The sequence below is a fragment of the Ruditapes philippinarum genome, unplaced genomic scaffold, assembly GCF_026571515.1.
Source record: "Ruditapes philippinarum isolate M1 unplaced genomic scaffold, ASM2657151v2 ctg363_1_1_1_1, whole genome shotgun sequence".
Classification (NCBI taxonomy): Eukaryota; Metazoa; Mollusca; class Bivalvia; order Venerida; family Veneridae; genus Ruditapes; species Ruditapes philippinarum.
This window is the reverse complement of record NW_026851633.1, coordinates 888,908-911,171: the sequence shown is the minus strand read 5'-3', so window position 1 is coordinate 911,171 and position 22,264 is coordinate 888,908. Positions and strand designations below refer to the sequence as shown.

Below are 22,264 nucleotides of genomic sequence, written 5' to 3'. Positions count from 1 at the left end.
GGGGATCGAACCCACGCCAGAGAGGTAACTGGCTTAGAAGTCATTGACTCTAACCCCTCGACCACGGAGGCGGTTTCATATGATGATGAAAGATACTGTCCTAGGATGATAATTTGGTCTTAACGGTACATTGGAAAGTCCAAAAAAGGGGTTATCTGGATTATTATCCGATATCGTAAAAGTAAACACTTACATAAACTATATAGCATTATTCTTACAGACTCGTTGGTGTATTACCGTTATGGCTCTGCCGGTAGATCGGAGTAATTGTAACTTTTGGTGTTTTGTACTCATAGGTTCGAACCCAACTTAGTGCCATTTAATAACCTAAGTTTTTTTCTCCTTACACTATTTTTATCATTATTATTTAATCATTTTTCGTTTTCCTTTTTGTTTTCTTCTTATAATATATATTTTATAGTATATATTTATTTTTTTTATTTTCATTCTATTTTTTTTTGTATTTTTTGATCGCAGTGTAATAAAATATTCGATCTCATATTCATGTATGTATATGAAAAACCCGGTCAAACTTGTTTTCTGAATAAGTGACTGTTCTAAGGTAAAAAAGACAATGTCTTACCAGTAGTCGAACTTCTGCCTGTATGGGTAAAACACATTACTGACACGGTTGCTTTACCTACTGCGCTAACAAGACATATGATAACATGCAGTTTTATTTTCATTTTTATAGGATGTGGCATTGATCTGCCTAACCTATTTTTCGCATTGTTATTGGTCTTTGTTATGTAAACAAAGGCTCAAGTTATCATCCTACGACAGTATATTATTGATATATTATTATAAATGTAAAAATATACAAATTGTGATGCATATCATAATTTCATGAGCTTAACCTATGTTTAAAATGATCACACTGGCATCGTAGCGGCAGTGGAGTATTCGTCGCAGAAGCCATGGATAAAAAATGGCCGTTTGCTGTTGTCGGCACAGGCACGAGTATCGGACCTGGGAAGAAAAAATATGACCAGATTGATAAAAAAAAAACCTGTGTTCATCTTAAAAGTGTCAAAAACCAAAAAAAAAAAATGTAAACTATGACCCCTTTAAAAACAAACTATAAGTTAACTTATAGTATATTTTTAAAGGGGGTCATAATTTAATTTTTTTCTTTGGTTTTTGACACTTTTAAGATGAACACAGGTTGTTTTTTTATCAATCTGGTCATATTTTGTCTTCCCAGGTCCGATACTCGTGCCTGTGGTTGTCGGTAAGTTTATGGCTGAATTTTACTTCATGTTTAAATGTTTCACGCGAAACACCTAGTGATACTGGAGCCCACATCTGTAATCTTTAAATTTATTACACGCACAGAATGTAACTCACTGCCATTTATGCAAACACTAATGTACAGTTTGACGAGGGGACACCATTTCTGCCCAATTTTGCTTAAAACACGTGCAAATGTGTGCGAAACGGCCCCTAAATACACCTGCATCACATCGTACGTATGATACTTGCACAGAACAACCATGTCTTGGAACTTTTGGAAATCGTTATTGTTTGTTTGTAAAATAAATGACAAATATGATTACAACGCAAACGGCGGTGGATTCGATTGCAACGCAGTGCTGTGGGCTCGAAATAATTAATTCAATTTTAATGGTTTAATTTGACATATTACGCAATTTTCATTGGAGTACAACCTTTTTCTTACTTTGACCTCAGAAAAAAAGTGTTTATTTGGTGTATATAATTATATGTGAACACCAAAAAGTTCATATTTCACTCGTGGCTGCGCCACTCGTGAAATATACCTTTTGGTGCTCACTCGGTGAAATATATTTCGATCTTACACTGAACTAAACAATTATCCTCTATATTTCCTTCAGGAATCATGCATCAATGAAGACGAAGCAAGGCTCGGCGTAATCTAGGCCTGAGTCTTGACATTTGACCCTAATGCACCACCGAAAGGAAATTTACCGATACGCGCGGAATTTCACAGCATGTCTTTTTCTTGTTACCTCCCTTGTAAAAAATAATGATGACGCCCCTTTTCATATCAACTGGTGTGTCATGTGGTTATCACTTTGATTAATAGTTGACCGCCGTGCATAAAATTTTCGTAGTACATTTTATCGACGCCACAAGCCTTGCCTGTTTTACAGCTTTTCAGCGCTTCTTTTGTCATGTTTTCTGTGATAACAAATTTCCGGCCATTTATTGAATTAATGTTACCGTTTATTTCATCGAAATCTATCTGAATTTCGGTTTTGTAACTTTCTTTAAATGATGAGTGGCAGCTTGGTGAGTATAAACCACTAAAAATGTCTTTCCAATTCGAATTTATGTCCACCGGGTCAGTCACAATATTACCATCAAAGTTCATTTCAAAGGCTGGGTGTTTGTTTCTTGCGTCTTTTATTTATTTATTGCCAGAATGAGCAAGATAAAGCCCGGAATAATCTTGACGGGCACACCAAACCGCCAACTAAGTCGACCTCACCACTATGCAAAATACAGCGCAAACAAATTATTACATGACCTCTTGGTGATAATCAACATGGAGAACATTTGTGCCGTTTTATTAAAATCCATCCATGAATATAGAAATTATGCTCCATACAGGTTTGGCGCTGATCCCCAATGTGACCTTTTTTTCTTTGAGCGACACACCACCCCATCATGGTGAACATTTGTACCAAATTATTTTGTAATCTTTCAAATAAGCAAGATTTAGACCGGACAAATCTGTACGCACATACACTGAACTATACACCAAAAGTGACAACTGAGACTTATGTTGGTCTTGCAAAAATTTAAGCTGGTGAAGTAAATAACAATAAGATTCAAAAGTATGAGGTACATATTTTTATTGCCCTGAACATTTTTCCACATATATTCTTGGTACACTACATTGAAGCATTCAAACAAAAATACATGAAATAAATCATAAAGGAAGAATAAGAGACAGATACAGAAAATATGCAATTTGCAAGTAGCTCGTTTGAATTCGGATCAAGCTAGTGCCTTCTCATGCTTTAACATGAGCGAGTACTTCAATCTGCACTAATGTGAACACTTTCTTAATGGTGGTTATTTATCATACTACTGCTGTTTACCTTAAAAGACATACAGAACAAAACACACTTCAATACCTCACAGACATTGAATATTATACGAATGTGATTACAGAAGACTAAAAACTAGTAAAGAATAAAATCTACAAGGAATTTGTATGAAAATGGTATATACAATGAAACTGATATGAATAAAATTATATGCAGCATTTAAATTTACATTGTGAGATCTCTGAATAAAAAATTTCATACTTGTTCTAGTCGCACATATAGCTTTTGCTATACTGAAAATTAATCCAACTGCATCATTTCCACATTCTTACAAATATAAAAACAAAGTGGCTTAGTAATGATATTTCTATAATTCTTTTTAAAAATGAAACTCCAAATATTTATGTTTTTCACAGTGAATAATGATTAATACAAAAGACATGTTGCATAAAGTATTTCAAAATAAAATATAATAGTGTATCTACATTTATATAAAAATGAAATTTCTCAATAAAAAAAACTTTTACCAAGAAAAAGACACGATTCCAAGTTTTTTTGTTTGTTTTGAACTATACATAAAATAAAACAGTATTTAATTGTATCTATATTAAAACAAAAAGTTATTTAAAACATCACTCCTCTTCCTGTATATCTGTAAATTTTCAATGACAGAAATTAAAATTTTATTTTTAAAATAATTTATTAAATATACCATCCAAAGGATTAAAAAAAGATGTCTTCCTCAACCAAAGAATCTATTTTGCAAATAAACATCAATATTACATTGCATTGCACATACAAGTTTATAAGAAATAAAACAATACAAAATAAGATAAATAAATATGAATGATCAGTGTCAAACGTGTCGAACATTTTCTACTCATGTGTTCTACTTATCGTCGAGTGCGAGTAACCCTTTTTGCAGGAGTGGCAACCTTCTTTTGTTTTTTAGCTGCTTGTTTGACAGAAGTCTCTGCTTTCGGCTTCCTTGATGCAACTGGTGATATCTTAGGTGTTTTCACCTTTTTAGTTGCTACAGTTTTTTTAGGTGTTACTGCTTTTACAGCTGCCTTCCCTCTAGTTTTCTTGGGTGAAGATTTTGGTACTGCTATTTTAGCTTCCTCTTCAACTTTTGATTTAACTTGTGTTACTTCTGTAGGGGAATGTTTCCTCACTGGAGAAACATTGGCTGGTTTAAACTATTAGTTCTCTTTGCAGGTGTTAGTGGCTTTTTTGGAGTTACTGCCTTCACTGGAGTCTTTGTCTTCCTGAAAGACAGTTATAATCAAGTGTTATTCAAATATGCATTTCTTTAATATATGGAAAGATCCAATAACAAAGAAACCTGCTTTTAAGCCTTTAAATGTTAGAAGCATAATAACTAAGATAATGCTCTGCCAGTTTGTACACATTGCAAAAAGATGATCTATACAATGATGTTTTAGGATTGCTAGTTAAGTCCCTGTTACTCTTAGAGGAAAAGGAAGCTTGGTTTACAATATACTGGTGCTTGGCATGAAGTACTACCACAAGATATTTCTGTTCAATAAAATCTGCAATGTTAAAATTTCATAGCAATCATATGGTAAGCAGACAATCGGGTATCACAACACTATTTTCTAGTTCCAGAGAATACTGGGATTTCAAAACCTTTCAGGAAACCATAAATTTTAAATTGTGATATTTACCTGACTTTTTAGCAGCAGCACCACGTTTAGGTTTCACACGCTCAGGAGTTACTGCTTTAACCTCTACAGCTACTGGTGCAGCTACCTTTGAAGTGCCTCTTCTGCTTTTCTTTACTGGAGAAGTTTTTACTGGGCTGGCTTTCCGTTTAGTTGATTTTACTGGAGAAATTGTCTTCTTTTGATTTTTTGGTGATTTATTTTTTTTTTTTACAAACTTTTTTTTTTTTTTTTTTTTTTTTTTTTTTTTTTTTTTTTTTTTTTTTTTTTTTTTTTTTTTTTTTTTTTTTTTTTTTTTTTTTTTTTTTTTTTTTTTTTTTTTTTTTTTTTTTTTTTTTTTTTTAGGACTTGCTACTTTTGGAGCTCTACGAGTAGCGCGACCTCTTTTAACTGGAGTGTCTTCTTTTGGAGTGGTCACTAAACAAATAGATAATATAAATTAGTTCATTTGATAAATATGATACTTATAAAGAAAGATACCAATTTAGATGGTAAAGTTTTTCTTTCTAGTGTGAAAACATATATGAAACTAATTTGAGGTTTAAATTATGCCAACCAATATTTGATAAACAACTTAATTTCTAATGCTGTGACCATTATAGAAGCTAAAATCAATTGTTACATAAAAGCATAGCACTGTTTATAATATACTTTTTAACAGGTAAAGACAAGTCAATGAAATGATTTCTGTCAAAATAACTGTCTTACCTATTTCAGTTTGCTTTTCCACAAGGTTGGGCGAGGCTTTGTTAGGGACAGGTGATTTGCCCTTTGCAACTTTAGGTGTGGCTACCTTTGGTGCTGCCCTTGTAGAACGACCCTTAGCTACCTTAGGGGTTGCAACTTTAGGTGTGGCTACTTTGGGTGCAGCCTTTGTAGAACGTCCCTTTGTGACTTTAGGGGTTGCAACTTTGGCTGTGGCTACTTTGGGTGCAGCCCTTGAGGAACGTCCCTTTGTGACTTTAGGGGTAGCAACCTTAGGTGTGGCTACTTTTGGTGCTGTTCTTGTAGAACGTCCCTTTGTGACTTCAGGGGTAGCAACCTTAGGTGTTGCTACTTTAGGTGCTGCCCTTGCCGATTGGCCCTTTGTGACTTTAGGGGTGGCTTGTTTTGGTGCTGCCCTGGTAGACCTGCCCCTTTTCACTTTAGGAGTAGCAACTTTAGGTGTTACAACTTTAGGCGTGGCTTCCTTTGGTGCCGCCCTTGTAGACCTGCCCTTCTTGACTTTAGGTGTAGCAACTTTAGGCGTGGCTTCCTTTGGTGCCGCCCTGGTAGACCTGCCCCTTTTCACTTTAGGGGTAGCAACTTTAGGCGTGGCTTCTTTTGGTGCCACCCTGGTAGACTTGCCCCTTTTCAATTTAGGGGTAGCAACTTTAGGTGTGACTACTTTAGGTGCTTCCCTTGTCCTGCCCTTTGCAACTTTGGGGGTGGCAGCTTTAGGCGTTGCAGCCTTTGGCGCAACTGGTGATGCTAATTTTTCTATTTGTACCACTGCATTCCTCCTGCCAACTCTTCCAACCAATGGAGATCCTTTCACTGTAAGTAAAACCATTCAAGTTATGAGCTTTTTACGTTTTTCTTGCCTCTTTTTTTATATACAGAAAAAAAGAAGAAAAAAGGCAAATAAGTGATTACGGACATTTCTAAAACATAATTTATCTGCTTGCAAGACCTGGTAATCTAGTCATTCTGGGTATACTAATTGTAGCAAGGATAATCGAGTGTTATACTATATGCAATGTTCGAGGTGTGAAACTCTAAAACTAGTAGCATTCTGGTAAGCTCTATTCATAGCTGCTTTATGCATTACATATGATTTAATGAAACTGCAACAAATCATGTCTGAATATTTGACAAATATGTATACTCGTTAATAATGTTCTGTCAAATAAGAATCCTATTAAATGAAAATTTCAATATTTTCAGTCCTGTTATATAAAAACACCTTATTGGAGTCTTTTTCATAGAGTAATTTTTTTATTTACTAAGCTTTAACAGTAAATTATCACTTGTGAAAATACATTTTTATCAACTTGCATATTAATTTTTTTTAAAAGAAACTGAATTCATACCTCTTTTCTTTGCACAGGCAGTCTTTTTAAGTCCACCCCTTCTTGTTGCCCTGTGCACAAGTTAAAAAAGAGACAGAATAATTTTTTTTTCAAACTTGATGAGGAGGCTGTTAAGATTTATTTGATGGAACGACAAAGCGAAGCTGTCATTTTTTTCATTATTATTTGCCATAAAAACATACACACCTTTATCAAAGAAAAAAAACACTTTATGTATTGGAGGTATTCTCAATTACTTTTCTTAATCTTAATCTTTTTCCTCTAAGCTTATAATATCAATAATAATAAACTTGAAAATGGCAGAACAGTACAAAAAAAATTCATGTTATGTGTGTAGAAAAACTAACCATCCTATTTCTAAAACAATCTGCAAAGATGTATTAATTTCTTCTTTTTTAATTACTCTGGATAATAAATAGAGAATGTACCAAAATACTCTCCTTTAAATAGAAAAGGGAGAAAAAGTCTTTAAATACCTAGTTGGTTGTGTCAAAGATGGTGAAGTGGCAAGTACTTCTTCCCTTCTGACTTTCTTAGCTACTGGGGATTTAACTGGCGTTGCTGCTCGCTTTCTACCCCTACAAATTAAGAATAAAATATAAATGGCATTTAAAATTGCAGTACACTAAGAAATACACAAAGTTAACAATCTAACTTTTAACATTCTATAATTATTGACTCCATTTACTCTATTTAAAACAAAAGCTGCAAAGCTTATAAAATGAATACTAAAATAAGAAAATAGACTAAGCTTAGTACCTTGTAGTCCTTGCTGGTGTCTTTTCCTTTGCTGGTGTTTTTGCTTTAGCTGGAGATTTGACTGGTGTTTTTGCCTTAGCTGGAGATTTTGCAGGTGTTTTTGCCTTAGCTGGAGATTTTGCTGGTGTTTTTGCCTTTGCAGGTGATTTAACTGGTGTCTTCACCTTCTTCACTGATTTTGTGGCAACATTCTAAAACAAAAACTTGACGTGAAATTTCAAGGTTATGTAAGTAAATTTTGTAGAATAATAGTATGTGCTCCATGCAAGACCTAAGGTATTTCAACAAATGAGCACAAGATGTTTAATTTTTTTTTTACTTTAAACAATTTTTTACCATATTTTAAAATCAAGTATCAAAATAACAAATGAAAATTTGACTAAAGACATAAAAATGATCAGCTAGAATTTACGGTACCACTTGGTCATTTTTTAAGTTAGGGTGAAATTGTATTTTAATAATTTAACTGTGAAATTATGAGATGTAAATCTTTATAAAAATTCAGCTATCAACTGAGCAGCAGTTTAAAATGAAAATTAAAATTAGAACTTGAATTGAATATCTACAATGGTAAGAAATATATTACCTCAACTATTGGTGATGCAAACAAGTTTGCAACTCCAGAAGGACTTGCTGGTCCATGCTTTTTACGAGGAGTTTTCATCAGTCTTTTCAATCCAGTTGGACTAGCTGGGGATTTACTGACTTTAGCTTTGAACAGTTCCTTCACACCTACAAGACTTGTACTTTTTCTTGATTTTTTTGCTGAAGACTTGGCAGATGAGAGAGGTGAAACAAGCATTTCCCCAGGACCATTTGGTGTATCTGGTATATCAGCATACAGGACAGAATCTGGTGTACCAGCTGATAATGGGGTTGTCTGTCTGGACTTTGGTGATGATTGTGGTGGAGTAGTGAACAGGTCTTTAACACCTGCCAGGCTTACTCTTCCAACAGATTTCTTGCTTTTCTGCAAACATGAACAACTTTTGAATGTCTGGCATATTATGTAAGTTTAGCACCTTTATCATCTATATCAGTTTCAAAAAGTTTATTTGAACATTGAACATTCAAAACCTGTAATTTTTTGCCTTGGCCACATTCCATTTATTTCGAGTCAAGCTGCAGTGTATCACTTATTCTTTAATAAATCATGTACTTTGATACAAAAATCAATAGACTATGATTGTATCAATAATAATAAATATTCAATTAGTTTTCTCACCCAAAAGATTTTTAAGCTTCCAGAATGTAATGACAAGATCAAATTGAATTGAGGTGATCAGCTATACAAACAGCTGTCTTTAATATCAAACAATAAACAACTCAATGTGCTTAGTAGTGCAGACTAAAGTAAACCGTGATTGATATTACTGGAATAAAGTCAATATTAAAAAAGCAAAAACTACAAGTATATAACAGACAAGTAAAAAAAGCATGAAAATGACTAACCTTTCCAATACTTTTTCTTCCTTTCTTTGGCAGCAACTTAGGGGTCTTAGTTAATTTTTGCTTTTTGCCAATAACAATTGTAGCTGGTGATGCAGCATGTCCAGTACTTGGGGCAAGGTGAGCTGCTTTTGTCCTTGGTGTCTTTGGGAATGCCTAAAAAAACAAGATATCACATGCGGTGTTAAAGCTCGTCATTTAAGGGCAACAACTATCAATAAACAGTGTTCATCAATGTTCAAGGACATAAATCCTAAAATTAAAAACCATGATTATGCCCCTATTGCTATGCAATTGTGCATTGTCATATTAATCAAGTAATTTAAACTTCATATTGACATATCTTTAAATAGTTTCGAAATCATATAACTTAATAGGCAATTTTGACAAAAATTCTAAGCAGAACTTCACAAATATAGCTTTCAGAATTATGGCATTGATTTTTAAAATAAAAATGAATCTAATTATCTCACCTTGTTTAAAAAACTTATTTCCAAGTAAATGGACTAACTGCTGATTACATGTTACTGTTGCAAGTTAAAATTTTAGTCTGTTAATACAGAAATTTATGCAGATGTGCAGCATAAGCACACTGAATGCACTGTGGACAGTGTGTTCTAAATTATATATCTACTTCTTCTGACCTCAAAAGGAAAATAAAAAAAAAAGAATGCAGCAAGCAAAAAATATTTGCGAAAAATAAGATATTTAAAAACATTTCATTATTTACCTTAGCAACTGGTCTAGGAGTTGGTGGTTTCATAGCTGGAGCAGGTTTTTGTTTAGCTGGTGATTTCTTTTCAACAAGAGAAGCTGGCTTCTTCACAACATCTGCCCAACTCTTTAACTTAGGTGTTGCTCTTTTACCATGAATTGCTCTGAAATATGAAGCATCCATTTCTATATAAATATGCTATTTTGCTGGTTAAGATTCAGGTTACACAGGAAATGTTATTGTGTAAAGTAGTTCAGACACCCCGTTATTCATCTTTCTAAATGACATAAAACAATTACAGTAATCAAGATTTAACAACTCTATACCAAATCACCAGAGAATAATACTTTCTACTGATTATGTCAAACTAAAGCAGTTGAATTTAAAGAACTTTCAACATTTAACATACCTCATGGCAACAGCATTCTTGATTGATGAAGGGGGTGATTGTTTTGGTGTGTTAAGTTTCATTCTTTTCACATTTGATTTCAGTGGGGATGACCTCTTCCTTTTCAAATTTCTTCCACCTCTAGGGGTTTTTGGAGTTTTCTTGGATGACAGAATCTTAGGTGTTGGTTTCCTTTGCAAAGTGATTTTAGACATTGCCTCCTTGACGGGAGTGACAACAGGTGATAATGATCTTGCTTTTGAACGGGCTGAAGCAGGTGTTGATACAATTGGAGTTGTCAACATTTCTGAAAGTCCAGTGAAACTGATGTCAAGAGAATTACTGTTATTGGTATTTTTTCCAACAGATTTTCTATGTTTGACAGCAGTTGACTTTTTAACTGACTTGGGCGATTTTCCTACAGATGGAGATTTTTGTGCAGATTTTGGTGTTACATTTGATGCAACTTTTGGCGACTTTCCTTTTGGTGATAAAGATCGTGCTCTTCTTGGTGAAGACTTGGTAGATGCTTGTTTTGCAGGAACTGTTTTTGGTGTTCCAATTTTAGATTTCTGTGTATTTGAGGCACCTGGGGTCTTTTTCGGTGATGGAGTTCTGGAAGCTTTTGGAGTAGCTTGTTTTGCAGGAACTGTTTCTGGTGTTCCAATTTTAGATTTCTGTGTATTTGAGGCACCTGGGGTCTTTTTTGGTGATGGTGTTCTTGAAGCTTTTGGAGTAGGTGGTGCAGACTTGCTTCTTGCTGCAGTCTTCTTTGAACTACTTACAGGAGACCTTGTCCTTGGAGAAGCTGATGATGCTTTCTTGGCTGGTGTTTTAACCGGACTTCTACTTTGACGGGACTTTGGACTTCCAGATTTCTTTACTGACAATGGTGTCACTGGACTTTCTGCCACATTTGTTGAAGGTGTGCCTTCTGGGCTCTTTGGTCTTCCTGGTGACTTTTTAGCTGGAGTTGGCGACTTTGTTTGTTTCACTTGTGAAGAGGGACTTCTTGGTCTACCTGGAGATTTTTTTGCAGCTACAGGAGAATTTACCTGTGTTTGTTTTGTTGGTGTTTTAGCAGGGCTCTTAGATCTAGAAGGTGAATTTCTGGTTGATCCTGGAGATGATGTTCTAGGGGTTCTTGTCTGTTCTAATGTATCATTTGGACTCTTTGATCTACTTGGTGACTTTTTAGCTGATCCAGCCTTTGGAGATTTATTTTGTGATGGTGTTTTTGGGGTTGATTTATCTGCTGCAGGAGATGCTGATCTGGATGGTGACTTTTTAGAGCTTTGTGGTGTTTTACCTTGTTTTGTCTGTGGCGTAGATGCAGACTTAACTGGTGATTCTTCTTTGATTGGAGACTTTTTTGTTGGAGCAGCCAAAGACCTTCTCTTAAGCAAAGGGGAAGAGGGAACTGGTGACTCTGTTACTCTTGGTGGCAAAGCACCTTTCCTGATGGGGGTAGATGGGGGTAACTTTTTAACAAACAATTCTGGACTAAGCTTTGGTCCAAATGATACCCGCTTTCTTTTAGCTGATGGTGGCACTATGCTGCTATCTGGCGCACCAGCTTTCCTTTTTTTACCAGAACTCTTCGGTGTCTTCGGTCCTTTGCCTGAAAAATAATTTAATCAAGAAATACTTGACCAGATTGGAGTGGAAATGCAAAACAAAATTTCAATATAAAACTTAATTAAAAAAATATTGATCTTTAAATGTGCCTTATATTTATCTTCTAAAATCTTCATACACTTTTTTTCCCATATGATTATAAGAGAATACAGTAAACTCTGCTTGTAACGATATTCAGGGGATACTGCATTAAACCATTATATTGGGATATTGCTATATCAGAATGGTAACCAATTTAAGAGTCTGGATCACAGCAACAGCATGGTAGGGGGATAACTGTATAAAAAAGCAGGAACAAGTCACCTTTTCAGTGCATGTCAACATCAATATTCTTACCTGTTGGTGTTTTCTTGGCATTATTGTTAACAGTTGCCATTGCTACTGCTTTAGGGCTAGCAGCTCTTGGAGTGGCACCCTTAGGTGTTGCTGGTTTTGGACTAACAACTCTTGGAGTGGCAGCTTTGGGTGTTCCTTGTTTAGGGCTTGAAGCTCTCGGAGTGGCAACCTTAGGTGTTTGCTGGTTTTGGACTAGCAACTCTTGGAGTGGTAGCCTTGGGTGTTGCTGGTTTTGGACTAGCAAGTCTTGGAGTGGCAACCTTGGGTGTTGCTGGTTTTGGACTAGCAACTCTTGGAGTGGCAACCTTGGGTGTTGCTGGTTTTGGACTCGCAACTCTTGGAGTGGCAACTTTGGGTGTTGCTGGTTTTGGGCTAGCAACTCTTGGAGTGGCAGCCTTGGGTGTCGCTGGTTTTGGACTTGCAACTCTTGGAGTGGTAGCCTTGGGTGTTGCTGGTTTTGGACTAGCAACTCTTTGAGTGGCAGCCTTGGGTGTTGCTGGTTTTGGACTAGCAACTTTTGATGTGGCAACCTTAGGTGTTGCTGGTTTTGGACTTGCAACTCTTGGAGTGGTTGGTTTTGGACTTGCAACTCTTGGAGTGGCAACCTTAGGTGTTGCTGGTTTCGGAGTGGCAACCTTAGGTGTTGCTGATTTTGGACTAGCAACTCTTGTAGCCTTTGGTGTTGCACTTCGAACATTTGGCGTCATTATTTTAGCAACTACATTTAATGCCTGTTTAGGTGTCATACCCTTGGATATACCTATGTTTGGGCTAGCTGTCCATTTTGTTGTAGATTTTGGGGGTGTCAATCCTTTCAAAATAGCCTTGGCAGAAGATCTAGGAGTCTTCTTGCCTGGTGGTGATGAAACAGCTCTTGGTGTTGATAGAACCTTTGAAGTCTTTTTCACAGATGCTGGCGTGGACTCAGATCTCTGGCTTACTACCTTTTTGGATGGAGTTAAATCTTTACCAGCTGATTTTGGAGTTCTTCCACGAGACTGACGATCTTGTGCTGGTGTTGATCTCATAGGTGAAGGTGACTGGATTCTCTTCTTTGCTGAGCCTGGGGATACAGACTTTTTCAAGCTTTTTGCAGGTGTTGGTGGCTTAGACTGTAAAATTTAAACGAGCACATTCAAACAAAAAATCTTACTAAATCTTTAAAATTAAGGGCTTTCTAATACAACAGAGCCTGTACAGACATCCAATGCCAAAATTCAAGCACATTATAAGCAGGTCTTCCAATCTTTCAAGCACAATTTGTTGCACATATATCATTTGTAACCAATAACAAAGTAACTTTTCTGCCCATTGTGGATTGGTAATAGCAAAGTTTTGTTGAAAACACATTTTCCAGTTTCAATAGAACAAGAAAATCTCAACAACAATATAATTATATTTATACCTAAACGTAAGCATTTTTCAAGATGGTAATCAAATTAAAGGATTTTTAAGCACTTTCTTCTCTTCATTTTAAGCACTATTTAAGGCACTTATTAAGACTGTACAAACCCTGTATAATAATGCTGTGAAAAAACTGTGAAAATGAGGACTTAAATGATGAAATTCTGCGATGCAAAGTTGACAATGAGATGTTCTGATGTAATAATAAATGTAAACAAGCACATTCACAAAAATACATTTGATGTTATAATGATATAATAAATGATGATCAACAAATTGTAAAATGATTAATGTAATTAATCCACAAAGATGCATTGGTTTGCTTTCAAAAATCAATGAAACTTATTAACTCATTCGACCCGTACGCCGAGTATAGTCGTCGTCTTTATCTGTTATCGTGTACCGCGCGCCGAGTATAGTCGTCGTATTAAATTTATCGGCTATCCCGCATGACGAGAGAAGTCGTCGTGTATTGAACTACTACTGTATACCGCGTGACGAGTTATGTCGGCGCATTTCATTGGTTGTTTCGACGGGTTATATTTAGATTTGAGGTATTTTGACCAATCAGGAAACGCGTTATATGTATAGTATACAGGTTTACCTATACGAAAGTGAAAATTTTATCGAAATATCTCTATCTGAAAAAAAGTTATATTGCGTTAAAAAAATCGAAAATCGGAGGAATTTATTTGACATTATGTTTGATACGGACACGGAAAATGGCGCAAATTCGGATTGTGACATTAGTCTCGATAGTGAAAGTGAGATAGAATCAATCGGATAGATCGAGTGACAGTCAAAATGAAAATGAAAGTGCGGACGAAAATGTGGAATATTCTCAATGGAAGACAAACGATCGGTCAGAATTGCCTAAGAGACCATTCACAGGCCCAAATCCAGGACCTACTACAGACCTTGATTCGGACTCAAATGAATTTGATTTCTTTGAACTGTTCTTTTCTGTGTTTCTTATTGAGCTACTTTGTAGACAGTAATTTTGATTTTGTCTTACAAAAATATTTAGTTGATCTTTTTTCATTCCTTTTATCCAGAAAAGTAACGTAATTGAAAGCTCCAGAAAATAAGAGTAACTGTTCTAGTGTAAGAAATACAAAAATGTAAAAACGTTACAGTTTTTGTATATATTTTGTAATTATTTTTATATTAATATTATATATAATTTTTATAATTATTATATATAATTCTAAAATTATCTAAAATTAATCAACACATATAACAATTTTCATTCATATTTCATATATCAATTATTTTTTCCGGCTCATATTTTCTTACTTTTAGACACAGAAGTAAAGATAAATTATTTATTGTTTTCTTTGAAATTTTCTTAAAAAAAAACAACAGGAAAATAAAAGTTTTTTTTAATGAATATGAATTTCTGATGTATATACACCTCTGCACCATAAATGTTATATTTCTTGTCTGTTTTTATGAGCTCCATAACATAATACTTATATTTGCTCATTAGTCATTACTAGATTTATTTGCATAATCCTTCCAAAGTATTCATTTCTAATTTGTAAATTAGCAGTAAATTTCTCAATATATTTTTTAAATTATTATATTATGGAGAAGAATGTTTTAATAGAAATTTATACAATAAATAAAGTTCTTTATTACAAATAAACTGATTTTATGTTGAAATCTTCTTTATTTTATTGATAATAAATCAGTCCAACATGTTGCCATAGTGATGGAAGTTACACCACTGATTAGGTAATTTTATTGCCAATATTTATGTGTCATTTCAGCTTGATTGGATTAAAAATGAGATTGCCAGAGGCAAATTACATAATGCACCCCCTATTATTTATGACCTGTCAATAAAACAGTGCAATATCCCTCAGGGAGACAGGTTAGATAAAATCAATAAGGTACCTAGGAGTTGGCTTATCAGTTATCAGTAGGGTTTAACTGGTAGACAGTGTACAGGGTTGAATGAGTTAAGGAATAAAATTTCGAAAAATTTCTTCAAGTAACATGCTATCCCAGGATAGTTAAAATTTCTTCCCTGTTACAGAATTTACATCTAATTTATTATGATTTTGTCTTTCTCATTCTTTTTCGACAGTTTTCAATTGTGGATATTTAATATTTCTTAGAAGAATCAGTACTCAACTCATTTTTAACTCCCAATGCTCTTAAGTGTGATGGTTATTGTTCGCATAAAAATCCTAAACAGCATTTGTGTCATTCTGGGCGATGATAAAACCCATCTGTACTAACTAACGGGCATCATAACACTAAATTGCAATATATTAAGTCTGGCCTTAAAAAACACAATTTTTAAAATGTATTAAGCTTAATTTCTAATACATAAATTTAACACCTTAATACCTGAAAATTAAGAAATACTTAGAATTTTAACCTTAACTAAGCATCAAATAACTAACCTTTGGGGTGAGTATTTTTGAATCCTTAATTGGTGTTCTTTTACTAGGGGATGGTGACATTTTTCCGGCCTTCTGTGGCGTCTTCAATTTACTTGGCGATCCTTTCCCACAGTCTGGTATTTCCAACCTGAATGATCTATCAATTATCGTAAAGACGTCACGGTGTTTCAGTTGGATGGCATCCTTTAATGCTTTTTTGTTGACCTCAACAGAGTTTTCCTCTCCACAATTCACAAGAAAAATCTGAAATATTTTCATATGTAAGCACACACCTGACCTATCAAGTTAGTGATGATGGCTGCATTTCATAGAAAGTCCTTAGTGTATCCCAAGTCCTAGGACTTGACAAACTATAGGACTGTTTCAATTAACATTATCTTTAATCATAGTTTTAGACTTGTGTAATTCATTCGCCTGAGAAAAGTTACAAAATACAATAGCACACGCTTAAATCTGCTTTGTGTTAATGTTCAGCTGCATTGTTATACAGAAATGGATGAGTCTTAATGTAAGTCATAAGTTAGGACAATTTCTTAGTACGAAAATTGTCTCAGTTTTGGTCTTTTGGACAAATTTTAGACTTTGGTGGACTTTCCATTTAAGGGCAGATTTCTCGTAACAGATTCATTGGCAAGCCCCATTTTTTTGCTTCATATTTTATGTTCCTACAAAATGTGATTTTCTATGAGTTTTTATCCTTCTATTGACAATTTATTGACTCACCTCTGAATTTTCATTAACTTCAAGTCGACAGTGTTCCAACCCTACTTGTGGCAGTTGTATCCTAATATTGCATTCATTACTCCTTAAAAAATAAAAGCATTTATCATAATTTTCAATCTGAATAGGCCCTTTTAAAGAAATGGAACAAATTAAGAACATGATTAAGATAAATCTCAACAAATTATATAATTCTATTGAAAAATATTTTTTCTAGCCTAAATTTTACAAATCACATGTTTAAGTATGCTCTAAAAATATCCAATAAAGAAAGTGTGAGAATCCATCAATGATCAAATTGTTGACTGAGAAGAACATCTTATCAAAAACATTCATTTTAAGTCAGAGTGTGGCCATGACCATTGAGCTTCAGACATATTGCCGCAATATGGTACACATTTATACAAATCTATGTTAAAATCATTCAATAAATGACAAATTTATGGACCAGACATACAAAGTTCCAATGGAAGGCCAGATGCTATAAAAACTATATTCATCCCCATTCTGTGGGGCATAAAAAGTAGAAGCTTTCGGGCTGAATTAAGTTGAGGCTTACATTGTCAAAACAACGTACAAGATTTCACCAAGTTAAAGCAGGTTCTGAAGGTTTTACGGATCAACTTACCAGTATCAGTTTAATTTGTCTTTTATGTTATATAAACTTCATGAATTTTTATACAAATGGTATGTCAAACTGTGAAACATAGAAAACAAGCAATTATCATAGTATTGCAAGCAATCCATAAGTCCCCTACCGGATAGAACCCCATCAGCATTCTGAAGGGCCATTGGCCATTCACTAATGTGTAAATTTTTGTCTGTTTTAAGTAAATTTGTTGGAAATGTTCTTTAAAAGTGATTACAGGAAAAAGTTTTTATGAACAGACAGACAGACAGACTGAAGGACACTCTAAAGTTAATATTTGAAACATCCATGTTACCAAAATATAACATTTTAAAAAGCAAAATTCTTAAAGAGGAGATAACTCTGGAATTAAAGATGCAATTTCATAAAAAGTTTCAGCTCTTTTTGACTAATCACAAATATTGTTATATTTGCCATGTTTTAAGTCTATTTGTTGCCAAGGCAACCAATATTTTTTCAAAATAGGAAGAACAGATAAGACATGCATAATCTCAAGACTGCCATCTACCCACATGTCAAGTTTCATAAAAATATTTCCAGTACTTTTTGAGTTATCACTGGATTCAGTTTATGTGTAAAATTTGCCATATTTTCAGTCTATGTGTTGCCATAGCAACCAGAATTTTCAACATAAGAAGAAAAGAAAAAGACGTGTATAATTTCCAGACTGCCATCTACACATATTACAAGTTTCATAAAAATATTTCTATTACTTTTTGCGTTAACACTGGATCCAGTTTATGTGTAAAAATTGCCATATTTTCAGTCTATTTGTTGCCATAGCAACCAGAATTTTCAACATAGGAAGAAAAGAAAAAGAACGTGCATAATCTCCATACTGCCATCTATCCATATATCAAGTTTCATAAAAATATTTCCAGTACTTTTTGCGTTATCACTGGATCCAGTTTATGTGTAAAATTTGCCATATTTTCAGCCTATTTGTTGCCATAGCAACCAGAATTTTCAACATAGGAAGAAAAGAAAAAGACGTGCATAATCTCCATACTGCCATCTATCCATATATCAAGTTTCATAAAAATATTTTCAGTACTTTTCAAGTTATCGCGGGATCCAGTTTTGTGGACGGACGGACTGACAGACAGACGGACGGACGGAGGGTAAACCTAAAGTCCCCTCCGGTAAACCGGTAGGGGACTAATAAGTGTATTTTCACAATATTACAACATACCTTCCAAATAAACAGGATGTCGATGTTAGTGCATATGATGCTCCATCTGATCCATTTCTTTTGATGACTACTATATTTGCATACAGCATGTTGTTACATCCTGGCAAAACAAAAATAACAATTTATTTAAATTATTTCTTTATCAAACAAAGGTAAAATAGGAAAATTAAATTTTTAGAAAAAAAAAACTGATTTATATTTCAAATATTGGAAATAATTATGAAATTTCAATAAAAGTTCTTACTGATACTTAAGTTTATTTTCAGGAACTTTACAATTTTACTTTTTAATATGCCTGGGTTTTTTTTCTTGCAAAAATTTGTGCATGTTACAATTTAACTTAATACTTTTTAATATGCCTGTTTTTTTTTTCTTGCAAAAATTTGTGCATGTTACAATTTTACTTAATACTTTTTAATATGCCTGTTTTTTTTCTTGCAAAAATTTGTGCAGTAATGTCTGCTATTAAATGATAAAAACCTCATTTCACAAATTTAAATCAGTGCAGCAATTTTTTTCCTAATATAAGCGGTACCAAATAACCAACACATTCACAATCATGAACAGTCCTTCACAATTGGGACCGAGTCTGACAAATTAGACACAATTCTGGTGACATGCACACAAAGTAAAATCTTCAAAGCCATGGAAGCTTAAATGAATATTTGGGATAGTATTCTTAACTGCCTATCGGCTATATGCTGTTGCCATCTACCTATCGTTAGGGCAGCCCTCAATGCGATCTAAATTGCAAGTCCATAGGTCATCTCTAGTTCAGTCTGATTCGTAAAATTTTTTATCATGTCATGGTCAACATCAGGCGGTTAGATTGATGTTTATCTAACTTCTGTTAATGACAAATCCCTTTCAGAATGATATGCAATTTTATTGAATGTATTCATATTTTAATAATCTTAATAGTTTAAAATGATTTGAAATTTTTTCAAAAAGAATAAGGAAAAGGATAGATTATTTTGCAAATTTAAACAAGGTTTCACCAACATCAATGTGTCAAATTCTGGTTAAGTTTCATAACGGGTCTGATCCAAAACGTTTAATGCCTCATTAGACAATAGAAGCAATGGATTATAAAGTTTTCTCAAAACAAAGCGATGTAAAGAAAGAAATATCTTTATTTTGTTACAAGTATCCAACAAATCACAACGCAACCAAGTTTAAAAGTAGCGTTGGCTTATAGAATTGTCAAATGCACAATCACAGATTACGCGGATATATATCATTCTAATCAATGAAAATGCTATTTTTTACCGAATACTTGACTAGCATTAGAGTTGGGTACCACCAGAAAGAAAATACCACGGTATACCACGGTTTTTTCCTAAAAACCACGGGTATACCACGGATTTTCATTGTATGCTATAGGTTAATTTTTATCCCTAAAATAAGTATCAAGGTAGGCTGGTATAGAATTTCAAATATTTAATTTAAGCAGATCTATAAAATACAGATTAATCAAAGCACCATTTAACTTTTTTCAATCAGGTACTTTCGCATGTTGACAATCATAAATTAATTGGGTCATGGATCAGTTCTTGTGGGTTTTTTTATTACATATTGGTCTCTTTCAACATTTAACAACTGTTAAATAAATTGCATAGTTAAAATGGAAAAATAAACTGTTTTTATTGCTTATTGATTAATAAAATAATAGGTCAAAATGCACGTTAGCTGATGACAAATATTTATTTGTCGGTTAATTTTATAAAAGAGTCCCAGCTGCTATTGTAATTTTTTTATTGCAAGGGCTAAGTATTTAATTAATCCGTGTCAAAAACCAAAACAAACATGTACCCCAAAAGCAAATTAAAATTATCACATAGAAAACAGCTGACCATGTTACTGCTTAATTAATATTCATTAGTTGAACGACCAGTTTCTACGCCGTTCTAAAATTAGTTAATTGCCATGCGCATGCAGTAAGTGCGTGACGTAAGGAAAACCCCTAGCCTGATTGGTCGCTCTTTATATAAATACTTAAAATAGTAATGCAAGGAATGCCCTCATGAATTATCAATCTTTACGATTAGTTTTGTATCAAATAAGCGATATTTGGACAAGTAAATGTAAGTCGACAATTTTTGCTTCTTCAACTGAGATCATGCAAGTCGACAATTCTGGCTTACATGCGGTAATTGATAAAGCATTCAATTTTCGCTAAGAAATATCGAAGAATGATAATAGTCGGTGAAAACTGTTTGCTAAAAGATTAACTCAAAGAAACATTAACATATACAACAGAAAAAGTTTTTTAATTTAGTACATTTTACGGATCTGTAATTGCTTTAAATTAGAGCTAAAAGTACCGGTTTTCCAGGTCTATACCGCGGTACGTACCGCAGATGTCTCGGACCGTGGTTTACCGGTATACCAGTTAAACCGCGCACCTCTAACTAGCATAGTACACAAATAAATCTGATTGTCAAGTAGTGAAATATATACATGTCGTACTGTTTTGGCGAGAAGATTTTCGCTAAATTATTTACATCAGTGTTAAACAACAGGTTTATACAAAATACCTCGAAATTGATAAGGATTACAAACCCAAAATGGAAATTCTAAATTTAGTATTATTTTATTTAGGCTAAAATTCTTCGTGTAACCTCCCCGTGCTGCAGGGGTAACACGCTTGTCTATGGTGAGAGGTCGGGGTTAGAGTCCAAATTGAGGTATTCATTATTTTTTTCAACTGCCTTTTTTAAGGAAGTAGCCACAATATGCAAGGATAAAGTGTGACCATCATAAAAAAAACATAAATGGTTATTTGATGCAAAATTCAATATGTATCAAACTGTTATAATAAACAGTTATAGTAAAATATCTAAAAGCAGTCGGTGTATCTCGGTGCCCTGAAAGTAATAGAAAGAGCATCGAAACACAAGGCTCTCGGATCTGTACAAGGCTGCATAGCCCCCAGTATTTATCAGATTGTCGAGTGTTTTGATGTTTATTCTCTTTTGTATCATAGTCAAACATAAAAACATGTTCCCTGTTGTTACAATATTAAACCGAAAAATAGGAACCAATGAACGAGCATATGAATATGATATTTCTTTCGCTATCCCTTTCTCTACAGTCACAATAAGTAAACCCCAGCAGAACTAATACTCTGCACTCGAGTTAACGCATTGTGCATGTATATGTATACAATTTAACTCTGACACATTTTCAACATCTAGAAAGGTCCCCAAACTATGATACAAGATAAAATATATAGGATATAAATATACAGGAAAATACATACAGATATACAGATGATTTAGATTGCAAAGATAAGAAAATACCACAGAGCTTGCAGCCTTTGATTTTGTTTGGGGTGGGCAGAGTAGGAATGCCTTGCAAAAGATGCAGAAATAGGAAAACCTTGCAATTGAATTAGAGTAGAGTTTTAAGAGCACAAATTCATTATAAAATTCGTTTAATTTTTAGGCAGTCCACAAATTAACTGCGCATAAATGTCTATCTGTAGTCGATTATTTCCAGAAATGAAGATACAAAGCAAGCGCATTCTTTCCTGATGCGGTGCAACCTTTTCGCATTGACTGAAAAAAACAAACCTACAAAGGAAATTAAAACATGTAAATAAAAATTTCACTAAACAACTATTACTTCAATTCTTACCAATATATATCGATGACCCTATATGCTTATAAACAGCTTAATTCATTTCAAACTTTGATTCCTCTTGTCTTCTTTTTGGACTACGCGCGAATGAAGAAGTGACAGCTAATATTAATGCGCTTAAAAAGTAGATCTAGTGTTAATGTTAATATTAATAAACAATAGTCTC

General features: G+C 34.0%; 1 protein-coding gene across 1 annotated transcript; it reads right to left on the bottom strand.

Moving 5' to 3' along the window:
- Positions 1–2,820: 2,820 nt before the first annotated feature.
- LOC132724534 (mucin-2-like) lies at positions 2,821–22,252 on the bottom strand. Its single transcript, XM_060709441.1, is given in 15 exon segments — positions 2,821–5,137; positions 5,429–6,256; positions 6,793–6,842; positions 7,269–7,370; positions 7,552–7,742; positions 8,138–8,521; positions 9,004–9,156; positions 9,731–9,878; positions 10,125–11,724; positions 12,078–12,255; positions 12,257–13,189; positions 15,896–16,138; positions 16,619–16,700; positions 18,457–18,556; positions 22,096–22,252. Coding segments are annotated over 14 exon segments (5,430 nt in total). The 5' UTR covers positions 18,546–18,556; positions 22,096–22,252; the 3' UTR covers positions 2,821–4,688.
- Positions 22,253–22,264: the final 12 nt, after the last annotated feature.